Source organism: Malurus melanocephalus, unplaced genomic scaffold (genome assembly GCF_030028575.1).
Source record: "Malurus melanocephalus ecotype Western Australia unplaced genomic scaffold, MMel_1.1 scaffold_37, whole genome shotgun sequence".
Classification (NCBI taxonomy): Eukaryota; Metazoa; Chordata; class Aves; order Passeriformes; family Maluridae; genus Malurus; species Malurus melanocephalus.
The window spans coordinates 1,845,624-1,866,119 of NW_026623269.1; the positions used below are offsets into that span (position 1 = coordinate 1,845,624).

At 41.4% G+C, this 20,496-nt stretch overlaps 1 protein-coding gene across 2 annotated transcripts in view; it reads right to left on the minus strand.

The window, feature by feature from the left end:
* NTNG1 (netrin G1) overlaps nt 1-20,487 on the minus strand; it is a 148,014-nt gene extending 127,527 nt beyond the window's left edge. For both annotated transcript variants that reach the window (XM_057364285.1, XM_057364286.1), the window contains exons 1-2: nt 20,303-20,487; nt 13,624-14,320 (exon numbers count right to left, since the gene is read on the minus strand). In XM_057364285.1, the coding sequence (XP_057220268.1) occupies nt 13,624-13,869 (246 nt within the window). In that variant the 5' untranslated portion in view covers nt 13,870-14,320; nt 20,303-20,487. The remainder of the gene's footprint in view (nt 1-13,623; nt 14,321-20,302) is intronic.
* Nucleotides 20,488-20,496: the final 9 nt, after the last annotated feature.

A 20,496-nucleotide genomic window follows, 5' to 3' on the forward strand; every position in this document is an offset into this window, starting at 1 on the left:
ATGCTAGTGCTATTTTATCTCTCTGATATCAGTTAACTGCATCAGCATTTTTCTCATAGCATCACAGAGCATACTGCATCTTATCCATTAGTCACAAACCTTGCTGTAACTTCCCCTTAGCATCTAACATTATGCTCCAAAAATATACTCAAGCAAACAAATATGAAGGCATGCAAGCCCTGAAAATTAACTTCCCCCCCGCAATCACATTTTTCCTGAATGCATACATGATTCAGAATCCTGGATGGATTTCATCTGCTCCATTAAAACCTCTTAGCATGCACACTAGCTATGCTGCCACAGCTGGCATCAAGTTCCTCCTCTTCATCATTTTATCGAATCCCCACTCTGGGGATTTGTGAAACTTTATGCTTTTCTGACAGGTACTCTCTTAAAATACAGAGCTGGTACACCCAATTGAGCCAAGCCATTTGCTCCTTGGACAACTACTTGGTTATCAAACACAGATCAGTGAAGGAGCTGCCYAACTGTGAAAGGATTTGGGATCCCAAGGATTTGGGATGCCATGAGAGCATCTCCCACCATAGAGATGCGCAGGGGATGCACAGACTAGAGGTCTGAGAATGCAGTTTGGCCAGGTTCAGTCAAGTCCAGTTTAGGGTGGAAGAAAATTGCCTTTCATGAGAAGAGGGGAGAGCACCTCAAAGTTCTGAACTGCAAAGCTGACAACTTAATGCAATCCCTAAACTTTGGGGTGCCCACTGCGTACAATACAACCTTAGGGCCATGTTCCCATGGGTCACTGAGCTTTGCTGTCARCCAGCAGGCAACAAATTGGTGGTTTGATTCAGTAACCTACCAAACAGATAAATCAATATAATTAAGCAAAAGGAGAGATTAGAAATAYCTTACTACATGTACTTCCAGGAAATGTAGAAAAAAAACAACCYAAAAAACAAACCCAAAATCCAACCCTTTTTTCTCACAAGCTGACAAAGACATCATCGTTATTTATAGTTGTGCTTCAGTTCATCAGTTGGAGGCACACTGCAGAAGATGCTAAAGCACTAGCGACATTGCTACTAAATTAAGAGCTTACAGTTTCTTTATAATAGTTGAAAGCAAAGCTATTTCTCCATTGGGCAGCTTGTTGCAAACTCCATAATACTAGAAAAAAAGGCGTATTATTTTGATGGATTTTCTGTAAGGTCAGTCCTAGTGAATCACAGGGGAATTGCCTGGGATGCAGGTCTACAAGGAATTTGGTGTGAACTCCATGAAAATGTGACTTGCAGTCAGTAGCATTTTCACTCTCTTAAATTAGAAGGACATGGGTAGGTTTTCTGCTCCTGTTCCTGTTGGCAGTTACCATGCCAGAAATATACAGAGAGTTTAGGTTCCTTTTAGCAAGGGCAATGGTAACTATAGCGAAAAAAATACTGTTGAAGCAAACTAAGCAGTTGATTTGAAGCAGGGAGACAATTAAAGCACAGCATTTCTGAAAGAGTAATAAAAATGTCACTGCAAATGACAGATTGTTACAAGTCCTTGGCTTCTTCCTAGCACTGCAATAGAATACGGTGTTAAATCAGTTCCCAGAGATTATTAGTGGTGTATGTTATTTTCCCAAACTCAAGGAACTCGGTATCATTTCATAAATCAAGTGCAGGTTAAAATTAGATTTTTTTTTTTTTTTTTTACAATCTTAGTTCTGTGACCCTTGCACACACAATTAGCAAAGAAAATTATATTAAAAAAATAGTTGAAAGCTGACTCATCAAACTTGGAAAGGCTAAAAACATTCCACCAAAACCCCAAACCAAACTGGAAAATAACTTTTTTYCTATGGCTTCTCAATGCCTGTGAGTTTCACTGACCGCAGAATAAGACACAAAAGTATTGTAGGAATGGACTCTCATTTCTCAYTCGCTTACAGCTCTATAAATTACCTATAAAGTGCGCCTGTATTTTGTTGTGTTTACTTTCTGTACTGCTTTTCTGCATAAAGCATTAAGAAATCTACGTCAGAAAACTGTAAGGAATTAAAGCCACTAATAACTGAACCCAACTACCTGGCATGTGAAGATCTCTGAAGTGCTGGGTTGAAATAAGTTTCTGTGCTAGGCACAGTGGCACTGTAGGCTCAATTACAAGTTCCTCTGTCTCAGGTGTTTATGGGTCAGAAGACCAGATAAGGTCTTCTAACCTAAAAGCTCTGTGAAAATACTGTTAGAATGTCACAAGCATTTCTTACATGGCAATTCCAAAGTGTTTCCAATTTATGATTTATTTCACCAGTGTAAACTTGTTCTGCACTTCMTGTGAGGCTTCATCCAGCTCATAATTATCACCAAAACAATTACTAACCCAGGGTAAAGGCAATGACAGCACARGCTTGCTTGCCCTCACATCTTCTTTCTGTGGCCTTGGTGGCTGGCTAGGATGAAAGACAACAGAACTAGCTGTGGCTTACGTGACAGGAGTTGAGAGAAGCTCATGTACGGTGGTGTCATAAAAAAAATGTTAAAACAGGTCATCACAGGCACATGTGCCATTCATCTCTGTAATAATTTGTCAAGAACATTATTCTTTCTTGGTCAGCTCATGTAAATCTTCTTTTGGAGTTATGAGAACTGGCCTGGCAGGAGGGAGGTGTTGATGGTTGCGTTAGTACAGGTGCAATGACCTTGATGATGGGAACTGAAAAAAACCTCCTAATACTAAGGTAAAATTCAGCAGTGCCCTCCTGATTTCTGATTTTTGTTTCTGATTTTATGCACAATTTYATCATTCCAAACCTATCACTCAGTAGTACAAGGCCCTTGACAAGAGACAATCACCAGAACAACATTTACTTCAAATTCTTAGCCAGATTGTTATTGATTGGGAGGGCCAAATACTGCCTGTAAAGGGGCTGTGTCTGCTTTGTGTGCTCTCCATAATGTATTTACTGTTCTAGAGAGTGGACACCTTGGAAAAGCAGCACCCTGAGCGAATCCTCATCAACCAATCTGCATTCCACCACACCCCTCTCCATTCCACTGCTGAACTCTCTTTAAACTTAGAAAACACTTTGCCTGTACCCATCTGAAGTTCACAGGTGAAGTGGACTGTGCCATTTCTAAAAAGAGTGTTAGCCAAAAAGGGGAGCAGGAGTCTGTGTAAGAACAAACCCATCAGCCCTGGTGGCTTCTTAAGGTGCTGAGCATTAAGGTTTGACAAGACAGAGATACAACCAGAAGGAAGGCAGGCTCTTCGGCTTTTTGGAACAGCTCCTCACCTCTCTCTTCAGTCTTTCTTTTCTCCACCTTTTTCAAGACAGGGAGAGAGGGGCTGGCACCCAGGAGGGTTGCACCGAGCACACAAGTAGCAGCTGTATGAGAGCTGCCTGCCCCACCATCTCATTAAACACATACACCACTTGACACCAGCTGAGGAYTTGAAGATTGTAGGAGAGGAAACAATTGTGTGTAATGGTTCAAAAACCCCAAACAAACACCATGCTGTACTTCAGACATCAGTCCACTGTTTAATACTGAAAAAGGGGGTGCTTCCTGTTAAGTCGTACAATTTCACAAGAAGTTATGCTAAAACCCCTACCTTTTCTGATTAACAAAGGAAGGACAACTGTTTTAGTGTTTTCAGGGATCTGTTTTTAAACCTATAAAACTTGAAGTTCATGATTGATGATGCTTAGCTAATGTTCAAGTGCTCCAAGCAAYGATGGTGCAGTTATGGAAAACTATGGAAAGATTAGTCAATAGTAGTCTGTCCTTTTCAATTATTTACAAATAATCCATGAGATGCATAAAGCTAAAATAGCATATTTTAATATGCAAACCCTGTTATATATTCTATATATGTATCCTAGCTGGATCTTTCCAGCTAGATGATCTAAAATATGCTCTCAGTGTGTCCTTGTATGCCCCAAAACTATACCCAAGAAAAGATGGATGATGTCCCATTATTCAAAACCTGTTTTGTCACTAGGGTCAAACAGCCTTGMACTGTACAGTGGCTGAAGGAATCCAAAACCCAGCATCAGTAAAATGAGTAAAGATCTTAAAACTGAAAAAGGTGGAAAGAAATAAACCTCAGTGAAATTTCATCTGATAAGAAAAATATTAGAATATAAAGGCACACAGTAAACTTTACTTAAGATGATTTTATSGTATCCAGTTGAGAGTGTCAAACAGTACAGAGGATAATGCTCACTACTAAGGAAGCTGTATTTTGTTACCATCCATTGCTGTCAGCAGGAGTCCTTCTGTTGCCTAACACAGGACACATTAATTTCAGTGGAAGATCATATTTTAAGTCCTGTTGATTTTAAGTCAAATACTAGCAATRCTAGCTCTTAGGCATGAAATATACATGATGAGTCACTTATAATTTCCTTTTAGTTGTTGAAGTGTATCTTTAAAAAATCAAAGCCACTGCTTCAGATAACAAAAAGGTTCCACGTTCTTAGCACTTTATTTTCAAAGGCTTATCCCACTTATTTTTCAGGAAAACAGGGTTTTTAGATGCAAACGATTGGCAAAAAATTACCCCAGAAATTTAGTGAGGAAAGCTACAATGCTTGAGCCCCTTAAACCCATTACTTTACGCGTCTGGAAGTCTGAGTCAACTCTGGCGAAGTGAGACACCTTGCTAGGATATTTCTGCAGGCTATCCCTACAGTATTCATACCACTTGGCAGATCCATATGGTCAAGGAAGCCAAGAGGCATGTCAGTCTGGAAGCCTGTGATAAAAATAGATCAGGAAAATAGCACGTGCAGAAAAAGTTGTTTTAGCAGTTAGGAAATTGCATTCTGTACTTTTTTTCCTACAGCTATGCATGTTGCTGTTTTTAGCGGATGAGAGCTTTTGTGTAGTTGTTTGCTATTCCTTTTTACTTATTTTTTACCATCCCCCCATCCCAGTCACTTGTAAATGTCACCCACAAATAGCTCTGTTTCTAGTTTTCACTGGAGGAAAGCATCTTATGAGCAGGTGTAGCTGGTAAAAATCAATTTGATGAGTTGAAATGTGTTTCTTGACAGTTTTACAGATAAAAATCTAAAATGCACCGAGATGTTGGAAAGGCACAGTACATACATGTAAGAAAATGCTCCTTTCATCATAATGGTGTCGTCTTTTAGAGGTTTTGCAACTACTTAGCTATAAAAATTCTCTCTGGGCTGAAGCCTGACATAAAATATCCCTGATATAGCACAATTTCTTGCTTGTAGTATATAYAATTAAAATTAATTTGCACCCTTTTCTTTCCTCCCCTTTTTTATTCCTAAAATCCATATAAACAATCTGCCTAAAGAACTATAAGATAAGAAATAAAACCATTTTCCAGMAAATACAACACAGCAAACATCAAAGCTACATGAAATCACTTATGCACATTGCCAAGTCAGCTCAATGCCAAGAATTTTCGTGTCCTTAGCTATATTTGTACTTGTAGATCAGGATGATGTCAGTGCAAGTGACCTGTGAAAACATAAACTTCCATACCTAAAATGTGTATCAACAGTCATTGTTTCTGCAAGAAAATCAGGTACAGAACTACCCCCTATTTTTTAGCTAGGGAGATTAGTGTTTCAGCACAGAGGTTTGCATCTCATCAGCCAATAGCCTTAATAGTATGTGGGATTTTTTAATTTTCATATTCAGCAAGGACTTATAGGTCTTGAAATAAGACAAGATATGTTTGGATTAACAGATCTCTCACCCTGTTTTAGCTACTTGTAAATAGATATGTTATTTTACATATTGGAAATGGCAGTTTTGGCAAAACAGTATTGGTATTACCAAAAAAAAGTGGCAGTGGTACTCACACTAAAACTGACCAACTTGCACAAATTCAGCCTTTTCTTAACTCTGTGGGTAAAAATCAATGACAGGTTTTCATCCATGCATAAGGAGATGGGTAATTTCCATACCTTGTCAACAGGGATTGCTAATGCTTGTCTGTATTTCTCCCCCTCTGCTTCCCAACATAGAGCAGAAGGGATGGAACTGCAGATTATTGTCTCCGTTTGTACATTTATTTTTTCTTGAATGAATGAAGGTGATCTGGGTTGTATTAGGACTGGATGCTTTGTAAGTAACACAAATGTCTAAATGCTAAAATCATTACTTGGGAGTCAGCTTACTGATTTCTGCCTTCCCCAAGGACTCACTAACCAGGGAGCCCACTAACCAGAATGGCAGTCCTGATGTACGCTGGGTTTGTAGAACTCTCAGCTGAGTTCACTTGGCTTTGTTTCAACAAGATGCTTATAAATGGAAATTTTAATACATGGAAGTGCCTCAGGAACTTGCATTTGGTTTCCAGTGATTCTTAGCTTTTACAAAGTACAGGCTCTGCAAGAAAGAAACATGATACACTGGGGTTCAGAGACATACAGGTACTAAACAAAGATGGAAAAATATGTTTATCCAGATAATTTGGACAAACCTGAGTAGCATAAAACCAACTCTCCTCAGTTTTGCCAAGTAAATCCAAAATTCACACTCTGAAACTTGTGCACTGCAGTGGGAAGAAATATAACATCATGCTCCTTGAACAGCATTCTCAGCCTGGAAATCCTGACGCTGCACAGCTCCTGTGGGAGCACAGGGGCATYGTGCCCCTGACCAAAATGCATGAAAGCAAACTGGGAGGGGGCGAGGCTGCAGCTCTGCTCCTCCAGACTGCCTGCGGACACCAGCGGGTTAGGAGGCAAAGGTCACTCTGCTGAAAGCAGGATTCACTGTCCTGGAAAAATCTTCAGTTCAGGGTTTCCAGCAGAGAAGAAATGGGGTCACCCAGTGCTGTCTCCTGTCCTGCCCCAGCCGAGGCGCACCCTTTGGGATGTGCTGCTGTACGGCACAGTCTCTCTGCACTCCAACAAATCTTGTCAGTGAGCCACAGGCTCGAGATCAACTCTGCCTCTCYAGCAGAGGTTCAAATTACAATAGCCTGCTAGTAAAGATTTTATTTATAAAGTAGTATTATTTTACTTCACTAAAAGTGCTGCTGAGGGGACATTTCTGGTCCAGCTGCCTAGACAGCAAGCCATTCACATTCACCATGGATGTCTGGGTATTAATTTTATAATGGAAAAATATTTATTTCTTTAAAAAGGCTGAAACTCCAAGTTCCCACAGAGTACTTGGGAATCTCCCCCAGATACCCACCCTGGTACTTTGGGGGGCCAGGGACGAGGGGAGCAGCAGGAGGAGGCAGCAGCTCAGGTATTTTTAAGAATCTCATCCATACAGCCACTRTCTCCCCCAGCACAGTTCCTTACTTTTTAAGATCAATTGCTATTTAAACAATTGTCTAAAAATGTCTACTATTCCCAGCTAACTTCAAGAGAAAACCAAACTATAAGAGCAAGTAGCAAATGGAATAAAGGCAATGCTAGAAAATGCTTAACAGCTGCTTTTACAAAGTGTATTTATAAAATATACATCTCCTTCAAAGGATGTACTTCTACACATACCAGTGATGTGCTTTAAAGCTGCAACTGAAAATATGTAGAGACCCTTGATTTTGTTTAGGAACCCTGTTTTACCCTCAAATATTTTTAACAACTGAAGTACTTTGTGGGCGTGCTTTTGTTTTGTTTAASGCTTGAAAACATTCCAAAATGTAACTGAGAGAAAATAAAAAAGGCAACTGGACAGAGTGTTGTAATGATTTACCGGAGAGTCTTGATGTGTGATAATGAATAAAATGCAAATCTGTTTTACTGCCAATCCTCAGTTTTGATCTATAAGCAATTAYTAATTTTTAGATTGCTTCCAGCTGGAAGGAAAGATTTTTTTTACCAAACTATTTTTTTATTCCTGCTGTCATTAAGTACATCCATTTTTTTCTCTCCTGTAGGAAAGCAAGCAATCGTCTCGCAGGAGGACGGAGGAGCAGGCGCTGCAGCAGGAGGCACAGGTGGGCTGGTGCTCAGCAGGGAGGGAGCTGCGCTCAGCACAGGGCACGCTCTGTGCCCCTCGCTGCCCTCCCACCCCCGCTGCTCTGAGCGGGCTTTGATGGCAACAGCCATGGCAGCGGGGGTTCAGCTGTCCTGCCCCAAGCAGGGGATCAAGGGGCAGGGGCTGGGGGGTCGAAGGAATTAGAACTGAAATTAGAAATGAAATTAAATATTCAGTAACTTAAGAGGAAGCACYGAATTAAAAACCCGGCTCCCTGAAGGTTAAGGTGCTCTCCTACAATRGCAAGTGGCAGTTGTAATAATTATATGTGTCTGAAGAGTTCAAATTAGATGAATGCATATGTTGTAAATAAAGTCAGCAATAACTTTGAGTTGTACATGCTTTCAAAATATAAAACTATGAAAACCCTTATTTTAAACAAGACAGAAGCAATAGCTTCATCTTTAATTTCCTGTTCCCATTCTACCCCATGCTATCTAGTAAGACTATAGAGATAGAATTTAGAATCCTTTATTTTTATTCTAATTTAGCCATAAAAGAAAAGAGCTTTTTCTTAACAGCATCTCTTAATGATATTGCATAACGCTGTTTTAAAATGTCTTACTTGAGAAAGTATGTATGAATGCCAAAATGCTTTCAAAAATAATTTTTGTTTCACATTGTGATTTATCCACTACTCAGAGGAATATCTGTTCATTTAATTACTTCAGTAAACATAATAATGGTATCACTAACTATGCTACACAGTATTTCCCCTTTCTTAAGGAATATGAGCCTACTTGTAATTAAAGGAATTCTATATTAATGATGATGAAAGTCTCAGAAGAAAAAATTTAATGTCCACCTCATAATATTATGCCAGAATTATATGTGCAGAATTCTTTTTAATAATCTGTTTCTTAATTTAGTTTTGATTGGTTATGAAATACAGAGTAGCACTCAAAGGATCAAATTTCTACTGTCATCAGCATTTCTGCTCTATAAATTGTACAAATGCAAGGACTCCCATCTGCAGGCTCCTTCTCAAGCTTCTGTTTAACCTACAGAGGAAATTAGCTGCAGGCAACCATAAGTGATAATTCCATAATTTTTAGCCGTTGGGATGCTGGTATGATTGCCAGGTCTAAACACAAACAGAAAATTAGATTTTCATGTTGCCATTTGAGCTGCAAACACAATCGGTAACATAAATTCTGTAGTTTGCAAATTACAGCAATAGCCACTAGGAGTCTCCTGGTCAAAGTCATGATGAATGCGCACAGTAATCCCGGCTCAGGTTTGAATGCAAACCCCATGCTAAAGGCTGGATGTCAGCAGAGGGGCCAGTCCATGTGCAGGGCAGTGGGACTGGGGTGACAGGATCCCTGAGCTGTGAGCAGCATCATCAGGTTCCTAAGGCTTGTACCAGGGATATAGCTGGCAAATGTTTGAGAAGGAAAGCTACAATCCACCTACACACTGTTCTAGTAGACTGAAAGATGGTGGTGGTCATGAGAAGTCAGATTTGTTCTATTTATGAGTGGACAGAGTATTGTGGAATTGCTCTTACAAAGAGGGAGTAGATTTCACCATTAATTGCTGCCAGGGATTTAAAGCAGATTTGTTTTGTACTGAAATGCTGCAGGCCACAAGAACTAGCACCGCCAGGTGTTTCGAAATTTGCTCAGTGTCTCTGCAAAGTAAAACCGGCAGTTCAAACATGAAAATGTAAATAGCTTCTTTCTATTCTCTCTCTCCTTCCCCTTCCCTCTCCTCCCAGGCCAACTATGCACAAGCATATGGTGCCAGACACACTCTTAGCAATGCCAAATGCTCAAAGTCCATAAATTACAGACCTGCAGGAACGGTCACGCTGGCTCAAACACGGTGCCTGTTCAGTCCAACTCCATAACTGACAAAGGATGTCCAAATTTCCTCGAAGGAATATCACAGAAAGCAGACATRCACCTTCTGCCAGCATATGTACCTCACCCTAAGCAGCTAGAGATTGCCTTACAATGTACAGGAAAGCCAGAGGTGACCAGCGAACCCTTTCCCCATGGTGCTGGTTATCCTGTAGGCAGGAGGAGTGCTGTTTATTATGGAAGGATGCTGTCACATCYTCCTTACAGACACATGCAACTCCACATCTAGAAATTTTAAGTGTTCACTGATCTTAGCCACCTACTTGTTTATAAGTTTCTTTTATGCATCTCTCCTCTTGAGCAAAAATCCTTTCCAAGCTGTAAAAATCCCGAATTACTTTAAATCCGATGAGATTTTAAACAAATAATAATTTGGAAGGCTATTTATTTGGTTTCTGCCTTTAGAGTGCCTTGGTTTCATTTTCAAACTTTTCCCTGCAACCAGAAGGACTAAGGAAATAAAGATGACGTTTTAAATGAAAGCTGGAAATCTCACATAATCATAATCGTAAGACTCCAGGGGTTTGAGGTTTCAGAAAAATCTCATGAGCCGTCAGTATTGAATGTCACCAGAAACCAGAATGTTACTCTCAGAACAGATGCCTAAGAGCAACTGTGGGATAGTTTTCCTGCTGCATGCTCCCCATAATACCTACAGCTGCTGTTCTGGGGGGACACCCCAAAGGTACCTGCAAGAGGTGGGCTGCCAAATGCTGGCTTTAGCTGCCAATTACGGCTGCTACATTTTGCAACAAATTTACATATGCTGTTATTCAGTCTGTCAACTAAACAAGCTCACTAAGTAAAARTTCCTCACGGACTCATAAGAACGTTTGATTCCATGGGGACTACGCAGAAATAAGTAGGGGGCCAATTTATCTACCCATCTCCTCTGCATTGAATGCTCGCACACATTGCAATGCATGGCTGCGTTGTGTGTTATTGCAGATTATTATCCTCCTCTCACAKACTGCCTTAGATTCTACCATAATCTCCCAGCAGGACTTGACTGAAATTCTCAGTCTGGTTTGTTTCAAGAATCKAATCTATATTACACCAAAGGCCGACAGAGACTCAACAGCTAGCACCTTAGTCCATTTGGTGAACAGAAAATTATGAAGCCTGATCAGGGAGCTGACATTCAAATAAAACAGGAGGCTGCTTCAATCTCCTTGTCATCCTGCAGAAGCAGACTTGGATGCTTGGTACCCTTGTTTATTGTTAGAATATCTGAAAAGACCCTGATCTTCTCCAAGTCAGTGTTAACCTGATTTCAATAACAAAACAGTGGTACAGGTTTAGCAGGCGCATAGCCAGTGCTATCACAAAAAGAAAACTAAGCATTTGTGTAAGCCAGTTTGGCACTTCACCATGCTTAAAAGAAACCTTTGCAACTTTGTCACTTCAAATTTGGGATTTTTTAGCACAAGAACATGCCTAACACGAAAGAACTCTTTTTTTCCACTGCCCACTTTCTCCAAGTATGTCAGTGCTATCTTCTTAACTCATTTTCTAAAACTAAAAGTGAGCACAAAAATGAAAGACTTCCTCATAAATGCCAAAGGCTCATCCCTAGAAAATATATAAAACATAATTTTGGGGGAAATATCTCATTTTCACAGATAGACATGAAGCATTTTTACGGATGAGAATGCACTACTGTGGGCCATGGGCAGTGTACCTTGGGAACATCAAATATTTCTGTCATTTTCCTTATGTTTCAAGCAAGCCAAACCATTGCCAATGCATATCTAAATATAGTGCATATGTACAACCTACATCTACAATGGAAACAAATCCAATAGTTTACCGTGTAAGAGTCAGTCACTCCACGCTAGTGTAGCTGAATACACACSCTCATTCCGTGTACCCTCTCTCCCTCTTCCCCAGTTATTCCTCTTTCTTTGCTTCTTCTCGTGGTCTTCTGCATCTCACAGGCTTAAACTGCAAGTGAGCTATAGCTGTAAACTCAGGTCATTCCCAAGAAAACTTTCATCTCACCTCACAGCACTGATGACCTTGTGGGGTSAAATGTTTTCAGGATGAGTTCTGGCACCATTTTTAACATTCAGATATAATCAAAATGTCTTTTGRTTTGGTTGGTTGATTTTTATTTAAAATCATTACTCTAACTAGAGTGCATTCTGATAACAAAGGTCTTCAGAAACACAAAGAATTACCTAAGATAGGAGCTGCTGCAATGTTTATCTGCACTAAAAGAAAGAAACAAGTTTTACTGGCCAGGTTTGTTTGTGGTTTTTTTTTTCATTAAAAGAACAACTTTTCGTATTACATGTTGAGTTACTAAATATTACTGAGTGCTAAATCACAGCTATTACTGTTCAGAGGGAAAAAATATATTTCAAGATTAAGAAAAAAACCAGTAGGACAGTATTATGTGGCGCACATRACTTTTATTTGTTTTTAAACAGTGGCTGCTTGAAGCTGCTCGGAGGTTTAGAGTGTCAAAGCCATGTCAGCAGAGATGGATTAGTGGGCAGAGAGCAAGTGGTGCAGTCAAAGGTTCACAGTGAATGTAATTTATTCATGTAGCTYCACAATTTATCACRTGGCTATTACCATAATGTACGTGGGAAGCAGCTGCGTGCGTGCAAATAATGCCTTAAATGTATGTGTGGTTGGATCTGAACTCCTTACGCAACAGCAGTGGTGGAAAATGATGCCACAAGACATTTAAAAGTAAATTTCCTCCCTGTGGGRATGCTGTCACCAAGCAATGATGATTTGTACACAACCAAATATATATCTTGTATACTTTTCTCAGTTGTGATAACTCACTTACCAGAATTYGTTGGTTTTTAAAACCTAAATAATGTAAGTGACACGATGCACATTTCCAGTGTTGTATTAACAGATGTAAGTATGCATGTTTTGTACCCCAAACTTATATTTTCTAGTCAAGGAACTCAATATTTTCCACCCAGTATTTAACAAAAATATTCAGAGGCAAAGGAATGCTCGTGTCTGAGGACAAAGAAGTCATCTACAAGTTAAAGAGCTCCTTTAACTGAAATGTCATAGCATGATCTCTCAAACACTTGGGAGCAGCACAGTGCAAATGACTGATAAACATACATATATATGTGTGTGTGTGTATATATATATATATATATATCTAGTGTCTGCCTGGTTTCTTATACCTGTACAATTATTTACGAAGCCAACATTTCCAAACCCAGTCTATTTTAGGACCATGTAGAATCAGGAACTTTGGTCTGTCTTAGTTTGCTTGAATGCCAACGGTTTCAGGTAGGAAGAAAGCTGTGAGTAGTTGCTAGAGCTGGGAGGTGTTTTTTGCTGCACTGTCCATACACACCTGCTGCAGCTCCTTGGGCAGCTGGGAAAACTTTAACAGCCCAGCTCCCACCACCACTTTTTAAGCTTTAGCAATTTGAGTTCAATTGGTCTCACTGTTCAGAAATTATGCTTAATTGTGCCATGCTATGATGCTTTAAACTGATTTTCAAGGAATTGGTTAATTCAAGTCTTTCTTGATCAGGCAAAGGCCACCCCAATTATGGCTTAGTGCATTAGGAGTTTTATGCTGCTTTCTTTTGATACATTAAAAGCTGATGTAGAGAGACACTGAGTTCAGATAAAGTCAAGTTAGGTCCTCATAAGCAGAACATCTCATTGCTCAGCTTAATGTAGTGCTCAGAATTTTGTACAGCAGAAGCTTTCACGTTTGGAATATGATGCAGGTTTTCTTGGATAATTTGGTGTGCGCTCTAGGGCTTCTATTTTGAAGCCATCTATCACAAATATACCCCCACTAATTATGCAAAATGAAAAGCTTGCCTTACCATTGCACAGAAAGTCTCAGGAGGATCTCCACACGTTATGTCTGGGGGATCCAGAGTCACTTTTACATATTTGATCATGTCTCTGGCTTCTGGCTGGCAGGCCATGTAATCCCATACTTTTCCTTCCTCCGTGTAAATCTGAGTCTTACACACGTCATAGTGTCCCCAAACAGAAGGGTAATGCTGCATCACGGAGGATACAGTAACCCAGAGGGCGTGAAGTGAYAGGAATCTTGACAAATACATTTCTAAATCCTTTTATGTCAGCTTCGTAAGGATGTTCAGTGCTGGCGTATGTGCAGTCTGTAGATTATATGTATATATACATGTATATATTTATAAAATAGGTTCCAACTCAAACGTGAAGCATTGGGATAGGGTATTAGTTTCACTATGGTAAAGACTTTGGTAGAAGCCACCAGGCCCTGATGACAGCCTTTCACAGAAATGCAGCGCTTGTCCGTCTTCTAACTTATCTGCTAGGGCTTCCTGTAAAAGATATCCAATAGCAGATAATAATTTGTGAAGTTGCAGGTCTTCAGCTACACCGTCGATAACCCTGAGTGATCCTCCGTGTTCAGGGCTTGCAGGGGATGCCCGGACACACCGATAAATCAGCATCCGAAGGAAAAAGGTGAGTGTCTACAGGCTGGTGTCTGTTTCCCATCAATCATTCTTTTCTTCTGGCACCAGCACCCTTTTAGAAACAATAAAAATTAGAGTTATTGTCCAAGAATCAATGCATTACAAAATACATGATATGTTGACATTTTGGAGGTTTGATGCAATATAAAGCAAATTGGTATAATATGGATAACCTTTACCGTGGGTTCTGTGCTAGAATGAACAAACTACCAAAATCATTCACAGTGAAAAATATTTTGACATGAAGGATTTAACCGTTCCCTAACAAAGACAGATTTATAATGTTACAGATGAGTTAGAGGTTCCTGCTTCCAAAACTGTATTCTCACCCTAGCAAAACTGGAGAGCAAACTACTGAACTCAGCCATGGCCCAGATGGTGCAGGTAGGTGGGGGAGCAGGAAGCCCAGCACTGCAGGGCAGCAGCAGGAAGGTTCTTTTATTAAAGTGACACMGAGATGGGGATCAGGACTATCACGTGCTGGTAGTTTCTTGGCAAGAGGATCTCATGGAGCTCCAAAAGCCTTGCATATTTCCATAATTATTATAATTATTATTATTTTAAGAAYAACAAAGATATGGCAAGTGCAATTCAATTTCCTTGACATTTCTCATTAGTATTACAAGAGCTTTTCTCCGTTCTTTTTTTTTGTTTGAATGGTGATTTAGTGACCACATTGATGACAAATTACTGATAAAGATAGTGGTTTATTTTGTACCTTACTTATTTTCTTAGGTTTGAGGATGGCTGTACCTGAGCAYTYAGTTTTTATTTCACAGCAGATATATGCCCTTTCTCCTTTTCAGAAAGCAACTAGAAATTCCCTTGCTTTGTAGCACCTGAATCACGTAATTACAGGTATAAAATGCTAGAACATTATCACATCAACTTAAAAKATGTATTTCCTAAAACACACGGGTAAAAATCCAAATTATGTATGAGGAAAACTGCAAAGACAGGTAAGTACCCTAAACAAGGCCAAAGAAAACCAGGACGAGGAATGTCAGTACATTTCTGTCAGCCTGTGCCACCCAAAGCTGGGGAGCCAGGGCGCTGGGTGCTCGRCAGGAGGAGGATTTCCAGCTGCACAGCACTTCCACACTTCCTTTGTCTGGATGCTCAAATCTAGGCAGCCTGAGCATGCAGATGTTAAGAAACAACCACAAGTCGCCACTTTCTACAGCCTGCTTTGCTTCCCAGCCCAGTGTCATGAACCTTCCTACATCCCAAAGCCACGAGAAGCGGTATGTGCCCTGGTAAGCTCCTTAATGTGTCACATTGGGAACATGCATTTTCAAAACTTATCTTCAAAGCTATTCGCAAACAGCCCCCCTRTATTTAAATAATGCTTCATCTTAAACTGAGCTAAACTACAGACACCATGAAATGCCAACAGATGGTTGAATTGTGTTTCCATAGCAAAGTAATTTACAATAATTGCTGTATGGACGTAAATGCAATTTTCCATTATATTCATTTTATCAAGTGTTACCATACAACTCTCATGTATTTTATCAGAATAYACAGAGAATATTTGAATTTTCATGCAGTAACAATTCTCAATTCATTCAAACATATTTAAGCTTCAAATCTGAATTTGACACAAAAGCAGATATATCTAAGACCAAATTAAATCTTTTTAAGAAGCATGCTGTGTAGTATTGTTGGTTTTGTAGCAACCTTACATTCTTTATTTCTTTTTTTTTTTTTTGTTTTCAGTGGGAGTGTTTGCTTAATATTTTGGAATTTGGCAATTTAGAGAACACTTTCCATGTCATTCTAAGCACACCTCATACTCTTCCCCTCTGTTTCCTTTCCAGTGTATTTTACTATTTTGAAGAGGGGGAAAAAAACATTTCTAAGACCCCTCAGTTCAGAACAGTCACTCTGAAAACAGGAACAACTCCTTGCTAGAAAATGAGCCAAATTATTTTAAATTTATGGCAAATCAAATACCCTTTACTAGAGGTGGCTTCATCATAGCTCGAATAAACAGTAAGTAAATAAAGTTTTCTGTGTAGAAWTAAGAAGTTACTGAGTTTAATTATAATTGGACTGCAAGTTTGTATATCCAGGCAGAAAAAAAAACCCCACGTTTGTTTTCCTTAATATCTTCCTTTCTAGCTCTTCAGTTACCTGTAACCTTTTATAACTGCTGAGAGTCAGATCCACTAATCTAGAGTCAGATCCACTAAACAGGACTAGGACTAAATAATGTGAAGCAAGCCACTACCTTAACACACTGTGCTAAAATACTTCCCATATAACGARTTCTCATTAAAGTAAGCCAGTCATAATGATGGTCGTTACACAGAATTATAGACTATAACATCGATTGAATTTAGTGCACTGACAAGAAAAAAGTGCAGAGGAGTGCAAGACATCTGAACATTAGGCAGCTGTAGCAGTGTACAAGAGACATTCCTGACAAGAAGCAGCCAATTATAGTTTAAATTTCTGGCATATAACCAGTTCTGATTAATAGTTTTCCATTACATTACAGACATATTATTAATGTATTAAAAATGTCAAGCTTTGGCAAGAACTAGTATGGCATGGCTCAGTTAGTCTGCAATATCTTCTTTTAATGAGCTTCCATTGATATMGAGAAAGATATTGACCAAAGCACATTAAGGATCATCGCTGAGTGCTGCCAGATTTTTCTCTGATGGAGCTAAACAATTTGTCTTGCTTATATTTGTTCCTGCAGAGTCACTCATGATATGCACTTTACATTTCAGTGTCCTATTGCTAAGAAAATATCTATTTGAGTTATTTTGTAAAMCAAAACCCTTTAGGGTAATATTTCTGAAGCTCACAGATGTATCAGATGTGTGGTGATAAGCCTCTAGCTGTGGGCAACACACAGCAATGGGGTATTTTGTCCCCAGTAATGCCTGTGCATTTGACCTCAGAAAAAGGTAACCGAACAAATCAGGAATAACTACTGTCTGATGCCCTGATTCCCTCCACCCTGCCCCGCTCTGCTAGTCACACACCCTGGGTGCTGGGAGCCATAGAGGTGGGAAAGAGGAATCAGCGTCCTTGCTGGCTGAGGGCAAAGTGCCAGGAGGACTTTAGCAAATATATTCAAAACCTCCAGAGCACCCTGGTTCCGGTGACCTTCCGGGACAGCAGCGCTGTGAACTGCAGCACTTTCAGGGCCTTGAACATTCCCATGTGCCACAGCCTCTACAGTCAGTAAAACACTGGGAGGCACCAGGGAGGCACCAGTGCAGAAGGCCACATCTGCTCTGCCTGCTTTCCCCTCTGAGCGCTGCTCCCTCTGCGAAGTGCTGGTCGTTCTGGCCACAAGTGAGTGTGTCACAGACATTTGAGAAGAATGGCATGCAGCTGACCACCAGACTAAAATCAGCTGTGAGGAGGCTCTGAGCACATGCATCCCGTTCCAGGTGGGTTAGTCACACCTCACACAGCGTGTTAATTCTGCAGATGGAGCAGACACCCCCTTTACAGAATAGATAAAATGCATCTTGGCAGAATCAGTGCCAGCAAAGAGCCTCAGGTCTCGTTATGGGTTGTTAGCAAACACTCCTCCTTTGTCTCCTTCCATCACTGTGAAAATCCACCCCCTTCCCTAAATAACTCCCTCCTCACAAACCACAGAGGCTGGATGCCCTCCACGAGGCTCCCTGCCGGGAAATCACCGTGAGATCCGTAGGGGTGGGCTCTGGGCCACTCTCTTAGGCAAACCACAGGAACGTGCATGAGGCAATAAAAAAAAGAGTGACCACTTCTCACCCTGACCATGCATTGGATCGAGTGTACCCCAGCACCACACAYGAGCAGGAATGAGAGCCAACAGCAGATACTACAGCGCACGGCAGCCTGAGGAGAACTGGCTAAAATAACGAAGCAAGGCAAGGAGTGCCGGCTGTCACCTCTCAACAGCGGCAGCTGCAGAACAGATTTTTCCAAACGAAACATGTTTCAAGTTTGTATCCCTAACAGCTTAAGCAGATGAATGTATCCAACAGAGCCCAAGTAAAAAGCTCCTTTGCGACCACTCCAGTTATTAATTATTTAAAGCCAGTTTAGGACGTAGGAAATAATGTGTATYAGAAAACTGAACTAACCCTCATGCAACTTACATTTACATTGCTACACCCAGGCAACTTGAGAGCCTCATACATATACAAACCAACCCCTTTTATAAAGGCAAAATAATTTATCTATTCAAAGAAGAAGGGAACCTGTATTTAACGATTTAATATACATTATTTCTGTCAATACTTGTATGAAATGCAGTATACTCAAGCAACTGCTTTGGTGTCTTTGGCCTTAAATGCTGTTCCAATCAAAGTTTAGGTTCTATTCTTATCCAGCTTATTCAACTATTTAGCAGAAAAAGATTTTGCCTCAGGAGAAATTTAAAATGTCAATACTTACTGGCTAAAGAAAATAAAATACAGCAATCTGCTATCAAAAACCTGGGATTTGGCACTATACTTGAAATACTTTTGGTTTTCACACATTATTCTTTGCTGACTGACACATCATACTACCACTGCCATTACTTGCCAGGTATCATCATCTGTCAGAATATGGAGTAAAAAGCATTTCAGCTATTTAAATTTTAGAGCCTTAGTACATAGCTGCTTTTTTCCCTCTAGCATCTTTATAATTCTAGCTTATTGCCTTAAATATCTCTGTACCTAGCATCAATCTGTTCTGCAAGTAAGTTTTTCTTCTGGGAATTTAAGTTAGCATTTGGGGCAGTTACAGGTTTTRGATTTTTTTTTTCAATTATTTTTCACACTCAATAAGGTGATGCTTGCTCATCACAATGTATCCAGGGCACAGGGCGACAAAGATTTCAAGTTATGGTGTTAGAATGATGACTTCCTAACTAAAAGTTCTTAGCCTCAAAAATGAATGCCTACCGGTTGCTGAATTTGTTCTGTGCTATTGCTGTATTTTATATAAATAGCTAGAAAGTTGGTGCTGCTTATCAGTGTCAAAGGGCTGAAGGTCGAGGCAAAGTTCGTAACTCCGTGAGAGTATAGCCACTAATTGCTGGAAACTCTCTGGTTATCACCCTGCTAAGGTCCAGAAATACACCAGAAACCAACCTTTATTTTTTTAAACACAAAAACCACAAAACGAAAAAAAMCCCAAAACAAACTACCACAACAACAACAACAAAAAACAAGCCAGGGGAAGTTCTGCTGTGGTTTTCTTCCCTTTGACGGGCTTCCCAGGCCACAGCTTCTCATCCTCAACCGCATTGTCCTTAGGCAAGACAGTGACTTATTCCCTCTTTAAAAGCATCTCCACCGCTTGTTCCACACACTGTCTCCGCTAATATCTCTGTAGAAGTAATGCTGGCTCCTACCACAYCAGATCCGGATTATTGAAAAGTTGATTGCAGAACAATAAAAGTATATTCATCAGAAGCCAAAACCACACATGCACCAACTTTGAGAGTAGAAAAGCATCTGTTTTATCGCGTTTAGCCGATCTGCGCTGCTCACCGCCATGAGGGGTTTTCTTTGGGGGTTCTGTGTGCGTGTGAATGTTTAGAAAAGCCGCCGGCAATTTCCGATGCGAGGGAGGAACTGTTTCCAGGCTGGGTACCGGGACCTGCCCGCCGCTCCCCGCCGGCGGGGCGATGCCAGCGGGACCGCCGCTGTCCCTCAGCGCCGCGCGGGTCAATCCGCGCTGCGGGCCGGCCGCGCCCCTCCCTCAGGGCTCGCGCCCCCTCAGGGCTCTCCCACCGCCCGCGCCCCTTCAAAGCTCGCTGCGGCGCGGCCCGGTCCCGGCTCCCGGTTCCGAGCTCCAGCGGAGGAGGCACAGCGCAGGTACCGCCCCGGCCCGGCCCCAGCCCCAGCCGGGGCCCCGGCCCCCGCCGCGCTCCGCTCCGTGCGGGCGGCAGGGGGCGCGCGGCCCGCGCTGATACACTGGCGGCCGGTGGCCCGAGCCCGGCGGGGCGACCCCCGCGCACACCCCCGGCACCGCACCGGCAGCCCCCGCGCCCCATCCCGCCCCGGAGCGGCGGGCGGGCTGTACTCACCCTGCGGGCTCGGGCCGCCCGAGCCTCACCGCGGGGCGGCGCGGAGCCGCCGCGGCGCTGGGACGCGCTGGGGCTCCTTCGGTGGCGGCATGAAGGGCCGCGAGGAGAACGTGAAAGGGGAGGGATGCTCTTCCCCGGGAAAGTTGCCGGCGGGTCGCGGTGGGGCTCGGCGGGGCCGCCGCTGGCCCGAGGCA